Raw genomic sequence first — 20,835 nt, 5'->3', positions numbered from 1 at the left:
ATCAATTCATTCTAAACTGGGAAAAAATAACTTAATTATATTGATATTTTATATTTTTAAAAGTTAATTTAAACCAAATTTGAAATTTATTTTATAACTACTTGAAATTAATTTTTAACTCAAAATTGATCCAAACTGAAAGGATTAACCTTACACCATTTTCTGTTTATTAACGTGATAAAAATGGATTTTATTTTTTTTTAAATACAAGTGCTACAATTGACAACACTTATATAATTTAAACGCTTCATTATGTTTTCAAACCCTAATTCCTTTTTTCACTCTGACGCCCACAGCTGCCACCCACCTTCTCCCAGCTACACTTCTCTCTCAATCGATCTCTTCCACTCTCCGTCTCAAGTGTCAGTGTCGCTACACCAAACACTAGTCGCGTACGTTGCCGTCGCTGCGCGTGTTGGTAATCGCGTAGGAGGCAACATTTTAATGTAGTTTGATTGGATAAAGCATTATGACTACTACAAGTTACCTTTCTTAAGATTGTTGTTTTTATTTTATTTAAAATTTATTGTTTTTTCTCTTGTTTGTTAACATGACGCACCATGTAGCCCCTTGCATCTTCAAGTTTAGTTGTAAGGAAATTACGAGATAAGGTTGTAGGGGTGCAAGATTCAGTCATGGCAATTCAAATTTATGTTTTTGGGCTAGGGTTTTTCCTTCCCCAATTTGCAATTTTTGTTGCCAAATAATTGGTTCTGTTATAATTGATTGATACTGATCAGTAAGCAAAGCAAAATGATGAGGTCAGCATGTCTGAAACTGATGTGGATATCTTTTGTCTCATAAGGTCTTCAAAGTTCTCTGATTGCTTTGCTCTGCATTGTTGTAATTTTGTGGGGGGTTGGTTTAGCAAGTCCTTCACTTTGTCTTAATTTTATTATTATTTGGTGTTAGGGTGATGCGGATTTCAAGTGTTTTTTTTGTATTACGTGGATAGCACTTTGCATTGTTTACTGCAATTTCTTAGTTCAAAGATGTTTTTTTAATGAATTTTACTTTTGATGCTGCATATTATGGTTTGGTTTTCAGCAAGTGTTTCTGTGAGAAATATATGAGGAGAAAAAGAAGGGAAAGCGAAATGGGTGTTGTAGAAGGCAGAGCAAAGTGATGAGGTTTTAATGTCTGAATGTGATGTGGATTCTTTGTTCCCATGGTCTTCAAAGTTCTCTGATTGCTTTGCTGGTGTTGCTATTACCAACAGTGTTTTCTTATGTAACTGAGGAATTATTTTTCATGATGTTTTAGGAAGGGAATCGAATTTTAAGGGAGTAATCAGTGATTTGTCACCAATCCCTCTATTTCCTTCCCCTTTCTCTTCATTTGGAATAAAGCCTTTAAACATGGGGAATGTGGTTTTATTTTTTATTACTTCAATGACTATTTTTGTTCGATATTCAGTTAAAAGAAGATACATTTTCACCCTACCTTTGATGAATGTGTAGTAAATGTTGGAGGCACACTTGCACCCACAATAAAGAACATTCTTTAAAACTCGATCATCTTTTTTTTTTTTTTGGGAAAACAAACTGAACACAGGCACCAAAATTCTTAATCTGATGTGCGTTAATCAATCAGATTATACGAGCATGGTGCAACAGAAATATCTTTCTTCCCTGGTTTTTCTGTGCTTTATTCGTCTTCATAAAATGACTGGTTAAGCAAAACTGGGGCTGGACATGTATGAGTGCAAAATATAATTCAAAATTCAATTGATTTCAACAAATTTATATTTTTGATTCTCAGTTTTTAGGTTTAATTTTTGCGGTCTATATTGGATTGGATTGACAAATGAACACTTCTATTATTAAGAATGCGTATTATTTTGTTTTACAAAAAGTTGTAAATTTTTACTGAATATATTTGTTTATTATTTATTAGATACTTGCGAGTGAATCGGAAGTAATCATGTAAAAATTGATTGTGCTTGAAACTTATTAGAGCAAGATTTTTCTTGTAAGGATATTTATCCATTTCTATTTTAATATGTTTATAGTTATCCCTGACCGTGTCTATTGGTGTTGGATGCTTTTGTACTAATCAAATATGTTTCGCCCTGTAAACAGACTTTTTGTTAGTAGCGATTTCACAAATGATGTGAAGTCCAAGTCACAAACTATGAATGAAGAAGTTACTATTAGTGCCTTAATTGCGCAATATCTGTTGATCCCTCTTAAAATCACTCCAAACAGATTTGTGCAGGTTTTGTATTTTTCTTTCCATTTTTGGTCTGTTAAAACTGTTAACATCCTCTCCCACCTTCTCTAGAGAAAAACATTTTCTACGTGTTTCTTTTTTCTAAAAAGAACGTATTCAAAAAGACAAGCTGTTAAGATCTTTGAAGGGTTTTTAGCTTAAAGTTGATTATTCTTTTGAGAGGTAATAAGTAACTAATAATGATTTCTGGAGGTACACTTAAATTTCACTTTTGAATTCACATGGTCCCAGTATATTAAGTTGAGAGAATAGTATATGAATTTGATTTTGGTGTTTTGAAGATTTTTATTTTGACAACTAATTAAATACATCGTGAGTATAATTTTTATGTTAATTAATACAAGATTAATATTTCTAATTCATGACTTGATGACATAAAAAAAAATATCACTGTCAGTATTTAAATTAAATTCATAAATTTGAAGTCAAAATCTATTTTTTCTTAATTTAACACTAAAGGATTCATATTTTTGTTATATATTAACTAAATATTTTTATATTTTTTTTTCAATTTTATGGTAAAAATTGTATACTAACAACAAAAAAAAGAGAGAATAAAACTCACGAAAAAATGACAAATTTATACGCAGAACGTAATTACAAAAATTTCAATGCATGATTACATCATGAGTATGTGAAAAATTTATATTAAAAACATATTGTCATCAAAGTTATTTAATTGAACATTTATACTATTGTAAAGGTATTTATCTCAAAACAAAAGATATTTATCTCGTGTACACAAACACACATAGAGGATTAATATTATCAAGTTATATTTATTTGTAAATTTACTTCATTTGAAGTGTAGTGAAACTTAATTTTTATACTAAATAATATTATTTAACATGTATTACATGTGTTAATTAATTTATTTATTAGGATGCATGATGACTAATTATTATTATTATTATTATTCCTGTGTATCCCGGGTCAATAAACAAATTCAATTTTACAACCTAATCATATTTCGATTATTATTAGTTAATCATATTTTCCAACGTACTTCTTAACTCTGTATTATAGTAGTGAGATATTGATGTTAATGAGCTAAAGACATGTGATGGTAATTATAAAATCTCTTGCATCATATCAAATATCAATCCTCATTATCACTTCAATTTGGTGCCAAGAATGATAAAACATTGTCAACATTATTCATATTACTTTCGATTTTAAAAAAAATCATACTTAAGTTTCAAAATATGTGCACGCTTTAGACAGATGTATCATATAATATGCTATTTATTTTCTTGTTAAATTATCCTTATAATAAAAGTTTTCCATCACAAAACAATAAACGTCAAAAGAACTTTACTGGAAAGAATATTCTGCCATAGGAAAGATCCAAAAAATAGTTAATGACGCGGAGAAAAATATGTTAAGTTATTAGAGAAAAATGGAAATCACTAATAAATCAGAATCAAACAATTCAAAAAGAGGTGGAGCGCATAATAAGACCATAAATGATGATTAGCTAAAGAATATAGTATTTTTGTCCCAACCTTTTATTAACCAAATAATTACACTTTATATTCAATAATAATAATAATAATAATAATAATCTTTCATTGGTTTACCAAAATCACAATTTGAATTTGAAACATCAATTTAACATTTAACTATAACAACGACGATGATGCTATTGTTCTCACAAAAACAAGTTGTCGGAATAGAACGAGGGGGACCCACAAAGACAATGACATTTCAGCTTTGCAAGAGTCTAAGCCATACGTTGTACTTAATACTAATAGATCTGTGTCTTATCTACTTATTTGTGCGTACAGTATTGGATTGTGTTGTGCCTCAACTCAGTCTCAAACTCTAACTCAATTATTCAAAGTCAATTGTAACAGTGCAAGATCAACCTTTACTGCTAACGTGCACCACAATCCAAGTCTTATTTTTTCTTTGATTTTTCTTCCACGGATCACAACAACAACGCTCTCACGCACTACTTTGACCACTTTGCTGTTTGCACTTTGGTTCTTCCTCTTCCACCTCATCGATCCGCACAGATTGGAGACACGGAGTGACACCAAAAAAAGAACAAAAAGATACCCTTTTTGTTTGTTTATTTATATATTTATTTACTTTGAATAATGGGAAAAGGTGACCCGTTTATTTAAATAACGGTAATTTGGAAATGATTGGTAGTTGGAAGGCTCAGATAGACTATGCAGCAGAATTTTCATGTAGGGGTTTTTTTTTTAAGTCAAGTTTCTTCAAGATCATTTTCAGATTGAGGAGATAAGAAGACCCAGAAGTGTTTAGAGACAGGTAAGACCCAATTTCTGAGTTCCCATTTGAGAATTTGATTTAACTTTTGGAACTTTGTCTGTGCTTCCTTGGGGGAAATGGGAGAGGTCATGTTTGCTGTTTATTTATAGCATTTCATGTTTTGGAATGGTAAAGTTTGGAGCTTTGTTGAGGATTGTCACTTGGGTGGGGGTTGGTATTGGAAACTTGAAATTCCGATTCGGTGGGAACTCAATGCGCAGTAAAATTGCGGTGACATCTGTGTTGGTTTACTAATTGATGGTTTTTTGTGGTAATTTGTGAAGGATTTCCAAGGATAGGTGGTGTATTGTTGTGTGTTGCATTTGTTAGAAAATTCAGGATCTCCTATGCTTTTTGTTGTCTATATTGGAATTGATGTTGCTTCATTGTGGAATTACAATTCTGTTGAAAGGAAAAAAAAATGCATTTTGAAATGAACTGCTACAGAATTTAGGTTTTTTAGTGATAAGTTATGCATGTTTAAACAGTGTGAAGGGGAAAGATCACGAATGTTCTCTATCTATGTTTGTGTAAGAGAAACATGGAAGTTGTGATTCCTGTGTTTTTGTTGGTGATTAGATGCTGATGAAATAAAATAGTGGAGGAAGATGCTAATAGTGAGCTGTAGGAAAAGGAATTAGGCATCCAAATGCGAGATGTTTCATTTTTTTGCTTCTTACGGTAATGATTAGGAAAAGTGAGTTAGAGAGTTGAGTGAAATTTTGAAATTCATATGAAACAAAGGGATAAATGAAAGTAACTTGTAAAGAAACAAAAGGCTAACTGATCCTCAAAAAATAACATGTACTATATAAAAAAACATCGTCCAAGACCTACCATTTTGTGCTTCCATTTACATGTATTTCTCCAATTCCTTACTGATCTCGTATCCAAAGGTAAGTTTGTCTTTCCACTGTAATTGATGGGAAAAAACATAAGCATAATTATGCTGTCCTTTTATGTTTTCAGTGGGTAATACCAAGAAAATAGAGCATACGAATTCCGTACTTTTCCTATATCAATTCCCTCCTCCTTGTCCTTGTATAAATGATTCAATCATTCTAGAGGAGCTGTCTGAGCTTTTAATATATAGAAACTATAGCTGTGATAATTACCAATTAATAATCATTGTTGCTTTCCTTTAGAGTGTAAATTGATGATAGGAATTTGCTTGTTTAACAGTTGAATTGTATATTATATAGGATTTATTAATTCATAAACTAAGCCTGTTTCAATTCATCCACATTTCTACCTTACTTTCAGGACTGTCTACTAGTTGCTGAACCAAAAGATACAGACTACCAATGGATGAATTTCTGAATAAAGTTCAAGGTGACTTATATGATGAAGGTGCAGCTTTTGGAAAACTCCATCCACTCCAGGGCTTCTCAACTAAAGAAAATGATGTGCAAGAACTAGAGATATCCCTGCAAGCTTTAACTGAAATAGACTATCGCTTAGGCTATTTTTCTGAGAAGTTGGTAAACTTGCATTTGCTATATATTTATCTATTGGCCCAGGAAAATGATCTTGAAGCAATGGATTCAAGGAATAACTGCGTCTTGGCAAACTTGTTTGAGAAGGCAATGACATTTGATCTATTGTCTGGCATTTTAGATTCTGAGGTAAGAGAGCTGGACAATTTCATGGACACTCTCGGAGAAGAAATTGTTGATGCTCGTCATAAAATATTTCCATGCAGACATTTGACTGAGGTTTTCTTTATGATGGACAAAAAATTGCATGACTCAGAAGACTCTGTGAAGCAATTTCAACAGCAGTTGTTGGAGTTGAAAATGCAATCATCCCAGCTACAAAAAACCCTTGAGGCTTTTCGACATGAGAATTGTAAGTTGAAATTTTTACTCAAAATACTTCTTTGTTATACTGAGGATGCAGTTCTTATCCAAGTTTTGAGTGACTGTTTACCTTTTAGTCATCCATGTAAACAGGTGAAATGGGGAAGGCTTTGAATTTATCAGGAAATGGTCAGCTGATAAATGTGAAAGCAAAATCCAATGATCAGATGGTTCAGCAACGGAGATATATCGTGCGAATGCTTGAGAAATCCCTTGCAAGGGAGTTAGATCTTGAGAAGAAGTTAGCAGAGTCAAGAAAAAATGAAGAGCTAAAGTTGAAACTTCGCTACACAGAACAAGTGGCATATTATATGGAAGAAGCAGCAGAAGTAGTTTGGGGAAGATTTCTAGAGGCAGACAATGCTGCGGTGACGTTAATGGGGATTTCTAAAGGTATAATGGGATGCCTTCAAGTAACTGAGTTCAACCTCAATGTTTATCTGCAACGAGAAAATGAGCTGAAATCAAAAGTTCAAAATTTGATAAAGCAACTCAAGACTAAAGATGCAACCATAGAGAAGCTTGAGAGAGGTAATGTTGAGAATATTAAGGAAAAATCTGAGGTGTTAGCTTTGAGGGAAAAGGTGAAGTATCTTGAAGAAGAACGAAAAGATTTTGAGCTCCGGATAAATGCTGTGATTGCAGAGAATGAAGCATGTCATGAACAACTTATTGAAATGGAAAATTTTGTTGAGTCTCTTAAAGAAAGCATTGATATAACAGAAAATCGGGCTGAGAGTGCAGAAGCGAAGGTTACACAGTTAACTGAAACCAACTTGGAACTTACTGAAGAGCTGGATTTTCTTAAGGGCAGTGCTAATACTGCAGAGAAAAAGGTTGGTTCACTTGAGAAGCAACTAAGGGAATTAGATATCCAACTACAGAATGCAAAGGCATCTTCTGAAGCAAGTCAAGAACAACAGAACATGTTATACACAGCTATATGGGATATGGAAATATTAATTGAAGAGCTAAAATCAAAGGTTTCAAAAGCTGAAAGTAATAAAGAAGGTGCAGAGGAGCAATGCATTGAGCTATCTCAGACTAACTTAGAACTTAATAAAGAATTGGATCTTCTGCGGTCCAGGATGATTAGCCTGAAAACATCAGTGGATCAAGCCAGTAATACAAATTTATCAAGTGCAAAAGAAATTAATACCAGAACCAAGTTTATCATGGAGATGGTAACACAACTAGCCACTGAAAGGGAGCGCATCAATAAACAGGTAATGACTTTTATAATCTTCTAAGGTTTCAACTGATTTTGAGCTTTAGTTGCAATTTTGTTTTTTCTTTCCAAAGAGAAAACTACTATTTGGGTCCCATAAAGATTTGTGTTTACTTAATTGGGTACCCTAGAGTTTTAATTTTATTGAATGAAATGTTCGATGTTTTAATTTATCACTGTTTGAAGGACTCGAGAAAATTGTATATTTCGAGGACCAAATAGTGTTTTCTCTCCAATTTTCATATGTTTTTCCTAAATATATTAAAGAAATTATATATATAAGGGTTATCTAAATCCAGATCCTTGATGGTTCATGGATACTTATAGTATGAGCATCGATAGTGGACTTTACAGTAGCAATATTGGTCCTAGTCACTATGTTTTGCATAATTAACTTAGAAAACAAATTAGTAAACTTCCTTGTGAGTGGGATAGTTTTTAAGGTATAATTGTTTTCATGGTTTGTTTTTATTTTCTTAAAAAGGATATAGATATATTATTATTCAGTTGAGGCTGACCTATGATACTAACTGGATGATAACATTTGTATCACTGTGTTCTTCCTGCAGTTAAGTGCTTTAAAACAGGAAAATAAAATTTTGGTAGAAAAGATAAAGGATACTAAAACTGGTGCCTCTCTAGATGCATGCAGCAATGGACTAAATAACAGAAATGAAGATCAAGCTTCCAATATTGACTCGAGCAATGATAGCTGCACAAAGTCATGTGATGAAGAAGGAACAGATCACTTTTCTAAAACATTTCAGGCAGGTACCTTTTGTCAGCTTAATTGTTTTTGCTAGTGACCCTTGATATTGCATATACGATGTTTACTGGCAAAAGCTGGGAAATTTAATGGCTCTTGCAAGACTTTGCACATGGGCCTAATTTTTATTTACTGCATAGTTAGGCTCTTTACAAGCATTTCCATACTTGCTAATCATTTCAATCCACACTTACATTTTAGTAATATTTAGAGAATAAAAATGGAAATAAAGTAAAAAATCAAACCTCCATTGACTATCCCTCTTAATGTTCTATTCTTTAGAATATGTTTTACTTTATTGTGGTAACCAAAGGCCATACCCAAGTTTTGGCATAGCATGGTTCCTTCATAATTTTCAAAATTAACAGAAGATTAGCATATTATCTTTGCGGGGTGCGCATAAAACAGGCAAATGTATACTTACGCATTCCATTCTAACCCCTAGCTAGCATAATGCATTTTGGAAGGCACAAATATGGAAGACATGATTATTTACATCTGCACTCAGGCGGTGATTATGTGTACTTCAAGCCCTTAGCAGTCCTCTGCTAGTCCATTAATCCATTGGCAAGTTGCATGCATATATTAGAATCTCTTGGTACCCAATGATGAATATTCTTTTGTATCTTTGATGGGAATCTAGAAATAAAATGATCCTCGTCTGATCCCTTCAAAGCAAACTGTAAGCTAAATGGTTAGCTAACACTTGGTTAACTATACACAGAATTGATGAATTCATATAAACTGCCTTTAGGATTTTGTGGTTTTCAGTGAATTTCTTAAGAACTTAGAAAGATAAAAACTCAATGAAGCAAATAAGGCTCTGATATTCCCGTCTGTCTCTGTAGATTTTGCCTCCCATTTAATATTTCATCTATTTAACAACTTGCTTTACTATTATTAAAATTGTATACTGTTTGCATTAAAAATGGACTTCATCTATTTCTCATCATTCATCCTTATTTTGTCTCAATAATGTTAATGCCTCTCTGCCTGATTACATTAGTGGCATGACATGAGTGTACAAACCCTGGTGACCATGCTACCCTACTGGTGCTTGTTTTCAGTACTCCCTCACAAACCATTTTCTGCCTTCCATGCTATAATCAAAACATAAGCACAAGAAAGGTTATTTTGTAAAAAATATTGGAAGTGCTAATTATTCTTATTCTGTTTGTGCTGTGTTCATTCATAGTGGAGCCAAATACACAACATAAGCCTTGGATGATTTTTATTTATTTTTTTTGTAGAGATTACGAGTTAAAGAATTATAATTTATGTCACACCTTATAGAAATATTAGACCTTGCATTGATAGAATGAGAAGCTAACTTAGAGGTCCAAATGTTTTTCCTGGGATCCTAAAAGCTTCCTCATTTCTTGGTTTCTATTATTAGGTGGATGAAGATTGTGCAAGCTTCGAAACACGAGCAACATCATCCAATTCAGTAGATAAGCCTGCAAATTGGAGAAACTTGACATTTATTTTGGCAGCAGTTTGTGTTCCACTGGTTTCTGTGTTGGCCTTCTGCTTGTTTGACCAAGGAAACGTTTTCCTTTCTGAAATTCATAGCTAAGTTATGACCTAGCATTTAGAAGATTTGTTGTTTGTGCAGTTGTGCTTCCGCTTCCCTCAAGTCTCTTAGCTTCTGTGTTGTGAATATTCAATTCATCATGTATTTATGTGATCTTGGAGTGGATGGATGTAAGCTTATGTTACTAATTTTGTTAGATATTCAGTTAACAAAAGGTACATTTTCACCCTACCTTTGATAAATGTGTAGGATAGAGTTATGTTAGTGGCACAATTACACCCACGACAAAGAACAAGTTGCTTTAAAACTTGATCATCGTATTTTTTTTTTTAAAAAAGCAGTACACTAGCACCAAAATTCTTAATCTGATGTGCATTAATCAATCAGAATATACCAGCATGGTGCTACACAAATATCGTTTTTCCTTGCTCTATTCGGATTCATAAAACGACTGGTGAAGCAAAACTGGGGCAGGACATGTATGAGTGTAGTTGTGCCTTCTAATTGGCATCAAATGCATCTAAATGTGTCAACACCACCACTAGGAAGCTATCAAGTTAAATTGCAATAGTTGAAATGGTCTGGGCAAGTAATTTTGTTGATCAATTGTTTTCACATGTTGTCTTTGTTGTTGTTAACATAAAATAAGAGTAGAAGGATAAAAATGTTTTGCGGAGAATACTACGATATTATTCACTTGCTCGTTTTAAATAGAGCTAGAGTCAAACATACAAAATAAAATATCCTTTATTTTTAGGCACGACTAACAATAATTCAATCTGATAAATAGAAACAAAAACTCTTAATGACTATATCTTAAATAACAGAAAATCAAAATTTAAAAATTGGATAAAACAGCCACGTGTGCAGTTGTTGCAGGCATATTTTCAACAAATCTCCTCCTTGCCTCAATAGCTGCAAACACCTAATTTGTTTCTCAAAGCTTCAAATCTAGATTTTGGAAGGGCTTTTGTTAAAACATCTGCACTTTGATCTTCAGTTCTGCAATAAAGAAGTTTGACTTCACCTTCTCTTTGTACTTCTCTTCAGAAAAATAGCTTAATCTTAAAATTCTTAGTCTTGCAATGAAAAACAGGATTATTTGAAATAGAAATAGCTGCTTGATTATCAACAAAAATCTGTGTTGCCTCTTTTTGCTCCATATGTAGATCAACAAGTATCTGCCTTAGCCAAATAGCTTGATTCACAGCTGCAGTGGCTGCCACATATTCTGCCTCAGCTGTGCTTTGAGCCACTATATCTTGTTTTTTTGGAACTCCATGAAAACATACCCGAACCAAAGCTGAAACAGTAACCTGTTGTACTTTTCATGTCATCATTTGAACCAGCTCAATCACTATCAGAATATCCTTGAAACTGAAAATTTTGAGAGTGAGTGAACTTGATGCCATAATTTATAGTTCCCTTGACATATCTCACAATCCGTTTGGCAGCTTGAAGATGGACCTCACTAGCACAATGCATAAATCTTGAAAGGACACTTACTGCAAACATGATATCAGGTCTAGTTGCACTGAGATACATTAGGCAACTAATTATACTTCTATAATGATATTCATCTACCTTATCGGCTCCATCATCTTTGCTGAAATTTTCTTTCTGGTTCATTGGTGTATCAATGCTTTTGCAGTCCTCCATGTAGAGCTTCTTCAGTATTTCTTTTGCATATTTTTTTTGACATAGAAAAACTCCATCTTTTTCTTGCTTCACCTCCATTCCCAAAAAAAAGGACATTAAACCAAGATCTGTCATCTCAAACATTTGAAGCATTTTAGCTTTGAACTCCATCATTAGTTTTTCATTAGTGCCTGTCACAAAGAGGTCATCAACATAAATAGAAACTATAATTAAATCACCTCCTACCATTTTCACATATAATGTAGCTTCATTTGGACTTTTAATAAATCCAAGTTTTTTAAGATAATCATCAATTCTTCCATACCAAGCCCTTGGAGCTTGTTTAAGACCATACAAGGCTTTCTTTAGCTTGTAAACCTTATCTTCTTGTTCCTTAACTTGAAATCCCTCTGGCTGCTCCACAAATATCTCCTCTTGCAAATAACCATTTAAAAATGCAGATTTTACATCTAAATGGTAAATTTTCCAACCTTTGTGTGCAGCCAAAGCAAGCAGCATTCTAATTGTATCGAGACGTGCAACGGGAGCAAACGTTTCTGAAAAATCCACTCCAAACACTTGAGCATAACCTTTTACCACCAACCTGGCCTTATGTTTATTTATAGAACCATCTGCATTTAGTTTAGTTCTATAAACCCATTTGACTCCTATGGGTTGTTTGTGTTGAGGTCGATCTACTAGCTCCCAAGTGTCATTTTTTTCAATCATCTTAAGTTCTTCCTTCATAGCATTAATCCACTTCTCATCCTTTTCAGCTTCTTCAAATTCAGCAGGTTCTAAGACAGCCACATTACACTTTTGATAAATCTCGGATAAAGATCTTGTACCTCTGACAGGAATTTCATCAACTTCATCATCAAGGAGTTGTGGAGTTTCTAGAAGTTGCTTTCTTACTGGCTTCTCCCAACTCCACTGTTGATCTTCCATGAACTTTACATCTTTACTCACAAGAATTTTTCCATTTTGTGGTTGGAAAATTCTGTAAGCTTTAGCCGTGCTACTATATCCGATGAAAACTCCGGGTTCAGCCTTTTTGTCAAGTTTGTCCCTTTTAACCTGTGGAACATAAGAAAAACAAACACAACCAAAAATTCTCAAATTTTGTAAATCCGGTTTGTACCCAAACCAGCCTTCAAATGGAGTTCTTTTGTTCAAAACTCTACTTGGCAGCCTATTCAGCAAAAATACAGCAGTGCTTGCTGCCTCTGCCCACAGCTTCTTTGGCAAATCTTTCTCATGTAACATGCACCTTGTCATCTCCATGATGCTTCTATTTTTTCTCTCACTTACACCATTTTGTTGTGGGTTGTATGGTACTGTAAGTTGGTGCTCAATGCCAGCTTCTTCACAAAATTTATCAAAAACGTCATTTGTATATTCTTTTCCATTGTCAGACCTTATTATTTGTAATATGCAACCACTTTGATTTTCCACAAATGCTTTATATTTCCAGAAAATATTGGCAACCTCAGTCTTGGATTTAAAGAAATAAATCCAACAGTATCTAGTATAATCATCAATAAAAGTAATATAATATTTATTACCATTTAAAGACAATACTCTCTGAGGTCCCCCAACATCTGTATGAACAAGTTGTAGCCTTTGAGTTGCTCTCCAAGTGGTTTGAGGAAATGGTTTTCTGACTAGTTTACCAAGTTAGCAAGCCACACAATCTACCAACTTGTCTTCAAGCATCGAGACACCTTTTACCAAGGCATGTTTCTGCATGTATAACAGTCCTGCAAGATGAAAATGTCCAAGTCTTTTGTGCCATAGATCAGCATTGGTGGTTGTGCTCGAAAAAGCTATTTGCTCCTCCTCCATCAGATTTAGAGCATAGCTCTTAGATCTCATTTTCACTCTAAATACATCTTTGCCTTTTGTGTCTTTGATCAAGCACCAGTTATTTTCAAATATGACTTTGAAGCCCTTTTCCACAAGTTGTGCAACACTAAGCAAATTTTGGTCAATGTTAGGCACATATAAAACATCAGAGATATACTTCAAACCTGTCAAGCTTTCAATAGCGATGGTCCCTTTCCCTTTAACTGAGATGAAATCACCATTTCCAATTTTTACTTTGAAAATGGTGGTTTTGTCAAGCTCTTTAAACAGCTTTTCGTCGTGGGTCATGTGGTTTGTGCAACCGCTGTCTATTAACTATGAGTCACTAGAACAGTTGATTGTAGTGAAACATGTTGCAACAAAGAGTTGCTCATCTTCTTGCTCCTCCAAGGTGACATTTGCCTCTTTTGATTTAGACTTGCAGACTCGCTCTACATGTCCCAAATCACCACATTTTCTACACTTGATATCTGGCCTCCACCAACATCTTTCTTTTGGATGATTTGTCTTTTTGCAATGTGGACAAGGGGAAAAGTTCTCACCTTGCTGTTCGTTGAAACCTTCTAGCTTTTTGTTCTTCCATTTGTTGTTGTTTTTGCCACCTTTTGAATTTTGTGCTTTTACATGAAAAGCACCTTGTACCGTCTCATCTTATCTCATCATTCTTCTTTGCTCCTGGGCCTGTAAAGCATTTACCAATTCTCCCAAGGTGATGGTTGACATGTCTTTTGACTCCTCCAATGTTGATATCTTTGATTCATATTTTTCTGGTACAGTAACCATAATTTTTTGAACTATTTTTTCATCAGGAAAGTCTTTCCCGAGAAGCTGCACTTTATTTGCTATATTCATCAGTCGATCAACATAATTTTTAATTGTTTCTGTCTCCTTCATGCTCTGCATCTCGAATTCTCTAGCTAAGTTAAGCACTTGCATGCCTTTGGTTCTTTCACAACCAGAATATTGTTTCTTGAGATAATCCCAAATCTCTTTGGCAGATTTGAAATTCATAATTCTTGTAAAAATGATTTTTGACACAGCAGAAAAAAGGCAATTTTTTGCCTTTGCCTTTTTTGTCTTTCTCTCCTTGTGGTACTTCATTTGAGCCACAGTTGGATTGTCAGGCAATATAGGAACATCATAATCTTCTTCTACTGCCTCCCAAAGATCCAATGCTTCAAGATGACAGATCATCCTTGCAGCCCATAACTCATATTCCTCACCATCAAAAATTGGCGGTGAACCTACTGTGTATGTATTATCCTCCATTGGTGTTTCTCTTAACTCACAAATCCCTCAAAGATAAAGGCTCTTGATACCAATTTGTTGTTGTTAACATAAAATAAGAGTAGAAGGATAAAAATGTTTTGCAGAGAATACTACGATATTATTCACTTGCTCGTTTTAAATAGAGCTAGAGTCAAACATACAAAATAAAATATCCCTTATTTTTAGGCATGACTAACAATAATTCAATCTGATAAATAGAAACAAAAACTCCTAATGACTAGGTCTTAAATAACAGAAAATTAAAATTTAAAAATTGGATAAAACAGCCACGTGTGCAGTTGTTGCAGGCATATTTTCAACAGTCTTCAGCTTTTTTGCAAATTTAAGATATCATCTTTCAATGACTTTGGTATGATTAGATATTCCAAGCGGTTGTTTGCGACTAGAACTGTCAAAATAGGTTTGTTCAACTCGTTCGACTTGAACTCGCTTAATAAAATATAAGCTTGAATTTTTTATTGAGTTTGACTTAAATTTGGACTCTTTTAACTTAATTTAATTAAGCTTTATGCGGGTTAAGCTTATAAAAACTCACAAAAATTATTGAGTTTTACTTGTTTCAGGTATTATTTTTACAAGCTCGAATTAGATTTTGATCTTTTTTAAGTCTTACTTTATAAAGTTTACTAGCCACCATGAGCCAACTCAAATCAGCCAAGTAGTCCATTTTGTCAGCTCTATTTGAGAGGAAGATTTTAAAAAAAAATGGTGGGAAGATAATTTTTTCAATTTTTTAATTAAAAAAATGATATTTTTATAATAATAAATAAATAGTTAAACATTAATTTTTTTTTATTTAGATCACGTGTCCTTTACCGGAGATTATTTTGTTTGAGTCAATACATCAAGTTCATGCTAACATGTCATTTTACATAATTTATTTTGAAAATTTAAATTCAAATGTTTATTTAAAATAAAAATTTTGCCCTTTCAAAATTTTTCTTTCTAAACAACTCATTAATATGAATAAACTCTTAAGTTTTTCCTAAAGATTATTAGAATTAAACATTTTAATTCTTAATATTTTAAAGTGACTTTGATAGTTTTTAAGAATATGCTTTATCTATTAATTTAGCCTTTGAGACCATATATTATTAATAATATTTGAGACTCAAATGTGCTTTATCTATTAAAGCTTTTTTGTTTTAGATTTAATGTAGGTTGAAATACTTTCTTCACGTATCACATTTTTACCTTTATTACACACTTTGAACGAATCCCATGCCATAACTTAAAACAAGTAAAAATTTAAGTAATAGTAGTCATTTTAATGTACATATTATTTAGAAATAATGAAATCTCATAAAAAATATTTAGCTATTGCTGTGGTAACATCATTCAATAATATATATTAACCGTAGAGAATAAAGAAATTTGAGGGTAACTTGCTGAAAATTAACTTGAGAGATCTCATGGAAGAAATCTCTTACTACAAGACCAAGCATAGACTTTGATGCATGTCTTTTCGTTTGTTTTGATTAATACAAAGGAATATTAATAACATTCTTTTTAATACAATTTTTTTATAGTAACATTTTTTTTATACTTTTATAAATTTAATTAATAATTAAAACTATATTAAAAAATTATGGTACTAGTATTCCTCTCCTAATCATTCAGCATTGCATTGACCACTAAACTTTGACTACTGAAAGATGAAGTGAGACAACCCATTTCTTGGCTTCCAACAATTTCCTTCCCCTTTCGACCCTTCCCTGCCTCCACGTTTTCTCCACTTGTGTCTTTTTGTTCTTCCACTTTCAAATCCATTATTGCATCTCATACATATCATTTCTTTATATATGATAATGAATCACGAAAAGTACGTGTATTTTGGATAATTATATGTAACACTTGAAACCATTTCATATTAATTAAGACGTTCACTTAGCCTCATGATTAAAGGATTTTGTTTTTTAGATTTAAAGTATGTTATTATTTGTAAAGAACATGGATCCTTAATCAAGTGGTACGGACATATACGGCCAGCTAAAGTATCAGAGGTTGTTCCACAAGCCACCTAAATTTGCTTTTACCAACTACATTGCTTCGATTCATAGATAGAGAGAGAAGGTATGAAAGATTGTATTCTCGAATCTCGAGTGTACAAATTAGTACAAATATATGATAAGCCTGTAACTATAACTATATATATATATATAGTCTGTGTTTTTCTAGTTTTAGCACCTTCAGAGAAACTTCATAACGTATATTATATGTTTTTTCTTATTCCGGGAATGTTAATTACTTTTTAAGGGACAAGTTGTATTTATAAATACGTTAAAAAATTTATAAATGCAAATATAATATAAAATTATAAATAATAACATTAAGATAAGTATGAATTTATGTGTAGTTTAACACAAAGCTAAACATGCTATTTGTTTGTTTCTTGCCTTACCTTCATGGGTTTGAACCTTGGGTTGGATACATAAAGGTAGGGTACATATAAAAATTGAATATAAAATTGTAATGATCAATGAAAATATTAAAAGTTGCATAAAGTATCATCAACATAAAATTTGAAAGCAATGTTAGTGAATTGGATGGTCTTGCAGTAAAAGAGAGAATAAAAGTTTTTCCATGCTGGTAGAGAACAGAGATGAACGGTAGATATTAATTTATAGCATAATTATATCCCCCATTCATTTTAAAACGAACTTATGTTTAATTGCTTTTGGATACACATATATAAATTAATATTTGATAAACTAATAATTTTTCAGAATATTTTTAAATTTTATTTATTTTGTGAAGTAATCATGTTTGAGTTGAGACGAGTTTGTTTCCTTATCCCAAACGTGTTTTGTACGGTGAATACGTGTTTCGCGTGTTTGGCATGCTGTAACAAAAATAAAGTTTACACTTTTTGTTTGCGGTGCACGCGATTATTTATTTTATTGTTACAGTATGCCAAACACGCCGTTATTCATAAGTTTACACTTTTTACTTTCGCGCGTTTGGCCTAAACGTGTTTGGAATCCTGACATTTTGCCGATAAAAAACTCAACTCGGAGCACCTAATATTATTTTATTTTTATACATAAAACTTTTATAAATTAGAGTGAACACAAATTTATTGGTTTTTAAATTATATTGTCTTAATTATATGTCCTTATTTTCACGCAATTATGTACATGAAGAAATGTTCGAGTTAAAATTTGGTCCTTAATTCTTAGCGTAATTTTTTTTAATTATATTAATTATTATCATTCAATTAGCATTGACAGATTAATAAAATAAATCATGGTTAGATAATAGTTTAAAATTTTGTAAGAGTGTTTTTATTTTGAAAGGTAAAGTTCATTAATTTTTAGCTTAAACTTATGAAAAAAAATTAACCAGAAAAGAAAACTTCTAATATTTTTAAGAAACTACTTTAAGCAACTTCTAAATGTAAATATAATTAACTTTGAATGTATAGAATAATCTTTATGATTTAACCAAATGAAAAAATTTATTTTACAGAATCTATAAAAACTCAATTAATTTTTAAAATTAATTTCTTTAACAACTTAGGCAAATGCACCAATAATCTTACAAAACAAGTTTGTCTTCGAAACTGAAAACAATTACTTTGTCTACAAAAAAAGATTAGTAGTTAACGCAGGCAATTCAGGGAAACTTGCATTTGCAAGCATCCTAAGCCAGATCAACTTGAAGACTGTTCCCAGCAAATTGTTCAACTCAAGGATTAATTTTAATTAACACTCACATTGACGTTAGATTTGTTGATTAGATGTTTATAGCTATGCTTTACTATATTGTCGTTCATGCTGCGTTTTTAAAATGAATAAATTTGTCAAAAGAACATGCTTAAAAGTAAATCTCTTTCTTCAATAATTTGCTCTATTTTAATTGCAACATTAATTGTCGTCCATATTATTAGCCATTGTGTTCACTTCAAATAAGGAATTGCTAAAGATGTTCCCGTTTACACATGCTCCAACATTTCTCCATTGACTATAATTCCATTTTAATATTTATTTATTTTTATCGTGTGTTGAAATATATATGATAAAAATTTGTATTTTATCTATTTTATTTTTTATAAAAATAATAATATCTATTTTAACTATAAGAATGGATTTTCTAACCTATTTTAAGGTCACATAATAAGAAATTTACATATGATAAAATTTCATTAAAAATAATAAAATATTACATAATTTGTTAATACATATTAAAGGACACATAATAATAACTTAGGTATAGTAAATTTTTATTTAAAAATTATAAAATTGATAGTACATAATTTAATGGATTGAAAATATTAAGTGTTATATATTTTAATAAAAACTTATCATTAATCAATTTATTATATATATATATATATATATATATATATTTTAAATGGCTTATTGTATATACTTAGACACATTAGAAATACTGAAAACTAAAATGAAATAGAAATGATGGACCAATTCCGAGTGCAATGGTCCAGAAAGGAACTCCCTTGAACATTGACCAACATTAGCAATTTAGCATGCTTTGTTTCCTTTTGCATCGTGTGGGCAATAAAGGTGATCGAGTAGGTACCTAAGCCGACCACACCCCTCTGCTTATTAATATTTGTGGGTTTGTGTTGTCTAATTAAGAAATTTTTTTGGCAATTTGATTGCAGCAACAAATTAGGTGTTTGATGTTTAATTGATATTTATACTAATTCTATTTCTACATGCAGAAGTTATTGGTTATATAAGTATGTCATCTGTTAATCTTCTTATTATTTTCGACAAACGTTGATGATTTAAGTGAATTTGTTATATAAGTATAAAAATTTAAAGCATTGATAATTTTATACTTATACATATTGATACTACTTTATGTAACAAAAATTAAACTATGAGTTTAGATGTTATGGAATTATAGTATTAGTGTTATTTTATTATATTAATAATATTATACACTGATAGCTTATGTCAATTTTTATATTAATGAAGTTGTTCATTAATACGAATTATTGGATTGTTAGTATATATAAATTGGTAATATTGATATTAATAATATAATTTTTATTATCTTTATGAAATAAATATTTATATATAAAAATTTATTTGAATTTAAATTTCATAAAATAAAAGGATCACTTTATTGAAAGATTTCGTATGGTCCAGCCTAAACAAAAGTGCAGAACAGACCAGCTAGTCCTTAATTTCACATTAATTAATTTGATTTTTGAGTTACATTGTGTGGATATGAATTAATAAGTTATTTTAATGAGCAACCAAGAACATGAGTCATAGCATCTACTGGACCAAAGAGCACGCAATCTATAAGCTTGCATGTACATAGACAAAAGAAAAAACCACTCATTCTGTTTGGAAACTTTAATCGTTTTCATCAATTATAATTGACTGCTGTCGGTGAACCCTTTCAAGTTCAATGAACTGAACGCTGGCAACTTTAGTATGTGACCCTTTTAAATGGTTCAAACTGCTTAAGCAGAAGACAACACATTTATCATTCTAACTCTTTTGAAGACACATTGTGCATTGGCTTTGCCGGGTTTGTAACAAAACCAACTAGACCAACATGCCTATGCTAGCAGCCAAATTTATTGTATATTGGTTCTGAAAATGCTCTAAAGCTGGACAAGTAGAATGGCAAGTGTGCAAATCAAATTGCGTCTTCCATGCCAGCCAAATTATTGCATTAGTATTTTTATTTTTTTTTTGGGTTTTCTAAAAATATCTTTAATAAATGGCAATCCAATTTGAAGACATATAGGCAGATAATATATTTTAATTGAAGCAATTATCTCACTAAGATACTCAAACCGTGTGGTCGCCGTTTTTGTATGAAACTACAAACCCATCCTCCATTGGCAGAACTAAGTTTTGATTTTGATGGTGAACTTCATTAGTGTGTGTTTGGATTCTTCATCAATTATGAATTCACGAATATTCCAATTATATAAATTATAACTTTTATTTTTACGTAATTTTAAAATATGTTTAAATGTATTTCTAAACATGCTATTAATATATAAAACTAGTAGTATGAGGTAACGTGCCTCTCTTTCAATAATAAAAATATTATTTAAAAAAAAAAGAAAGAAACAAATGAGAAATTACGCCTATTTTATACAAGAGTTTCGCGCAAAGGTGCTAAAGATAATTTGGTAATGTTTAACACACTA

General features: G+C 31.7%; 2 protein-coding genes and 2 non-coding genes across 7 annotated transcripts; 3 read left to right on the top strand and 1 right to left on the bottom strand.

Moving 5' to 3' along the window:
* Positions 1-747: 747 nt before the first annotated feature.
* On the top strand, positions 748-828 carry LOC113870561. Its single transcript, XR_003505582.1, has one exon. It is a non-coding gene; the product is annotated as a small nucleolar RNA R160 (small nucleolar RNA).
* A 288-nt stretch (positions 829-1,116) lies between these two features.
* On the top strand, positions 1,117-1,194 carry LOC113870558. Its single transcript, XR_003505580.1, has one exon. It is a non-coding gene; the product is annotated as a small nucleolar RNA R160 (small nucleolar RNA).
* A 2,841-nt stretch (positions 1,195-4,035) lies between these two features.
* LOC113868631 (WPP domain-interacting tail-anchored protein 2) lies at positions 4,036-10,128 on the top strand. 4 transcript variants are annotated; one of them, XM_027504388.1, is made up of 5 exons: positions 4,036-4,512; positions 5,776-6,360; positions 6,465-7,597; positions 8,169-8,366; positions 9,762-10,128. In XM_027504388.1, exons 2-5 carry the CDS (start codon positions 5,817-5,819, stop codon positions 9,939-9,941), a joined length of 2,055 nt encoding a protein of 684 aa, XP_027360189.1. In that variant the 5' UTR covers positions 4,036-4,512; positions 5,776-5,816; the 3' UTR covers positions 9,942-10,128. The 4 variants fall into 4 exon arrangements, with proteins under 4 accessions (XP_027360189.1, XP_027360192.1, XP_027360191.1 ...); XM_027504391.1 differs by having other exon boundaries at positions 4,121-4,512; positions 8,169-8,370; positions 9,762-9,873; XM_027504389.1 differs by having other exon boundaries at positions 4,184-4,512; positions 6,522-7,597.
* Positions 10,129-14,054: 3,926 nt separating this feature from the next.
* LOC113870365 lies at positions 14,055-14,672 on the bottom strand. Its single transcript, XM_027506960.1, has one exon. It carries the CDS (start codon positions 14,670-14,672, stop codon positions 14,055-14,057), a length of 618 nt encoding a protein of 205 aa, XP_027362761.1.
* Between the last annotated feature and the right edge of the window lie 6,163 nt (positions 14,673-20,835).

Source organism: Abrus precatorius, unplaced genomic scaffold (assembly GCF_003935025.1).
Source record: "Abrus precatorius isolate BTA unplaced genomic scaffold, Abrus_2018 Scaffold6, whole genome shotgun sequence".
NCBI lineage: Eukaryota > Viridiplantae > Streptophyta > Magnoliopsida > Fabales > Fabaceae > Abrus > Abrus precatorius.
Note: the sequence above shows the minus strand (reverse complement) of the source record. Positions and strands in the feature narration are given on the sequence as shown.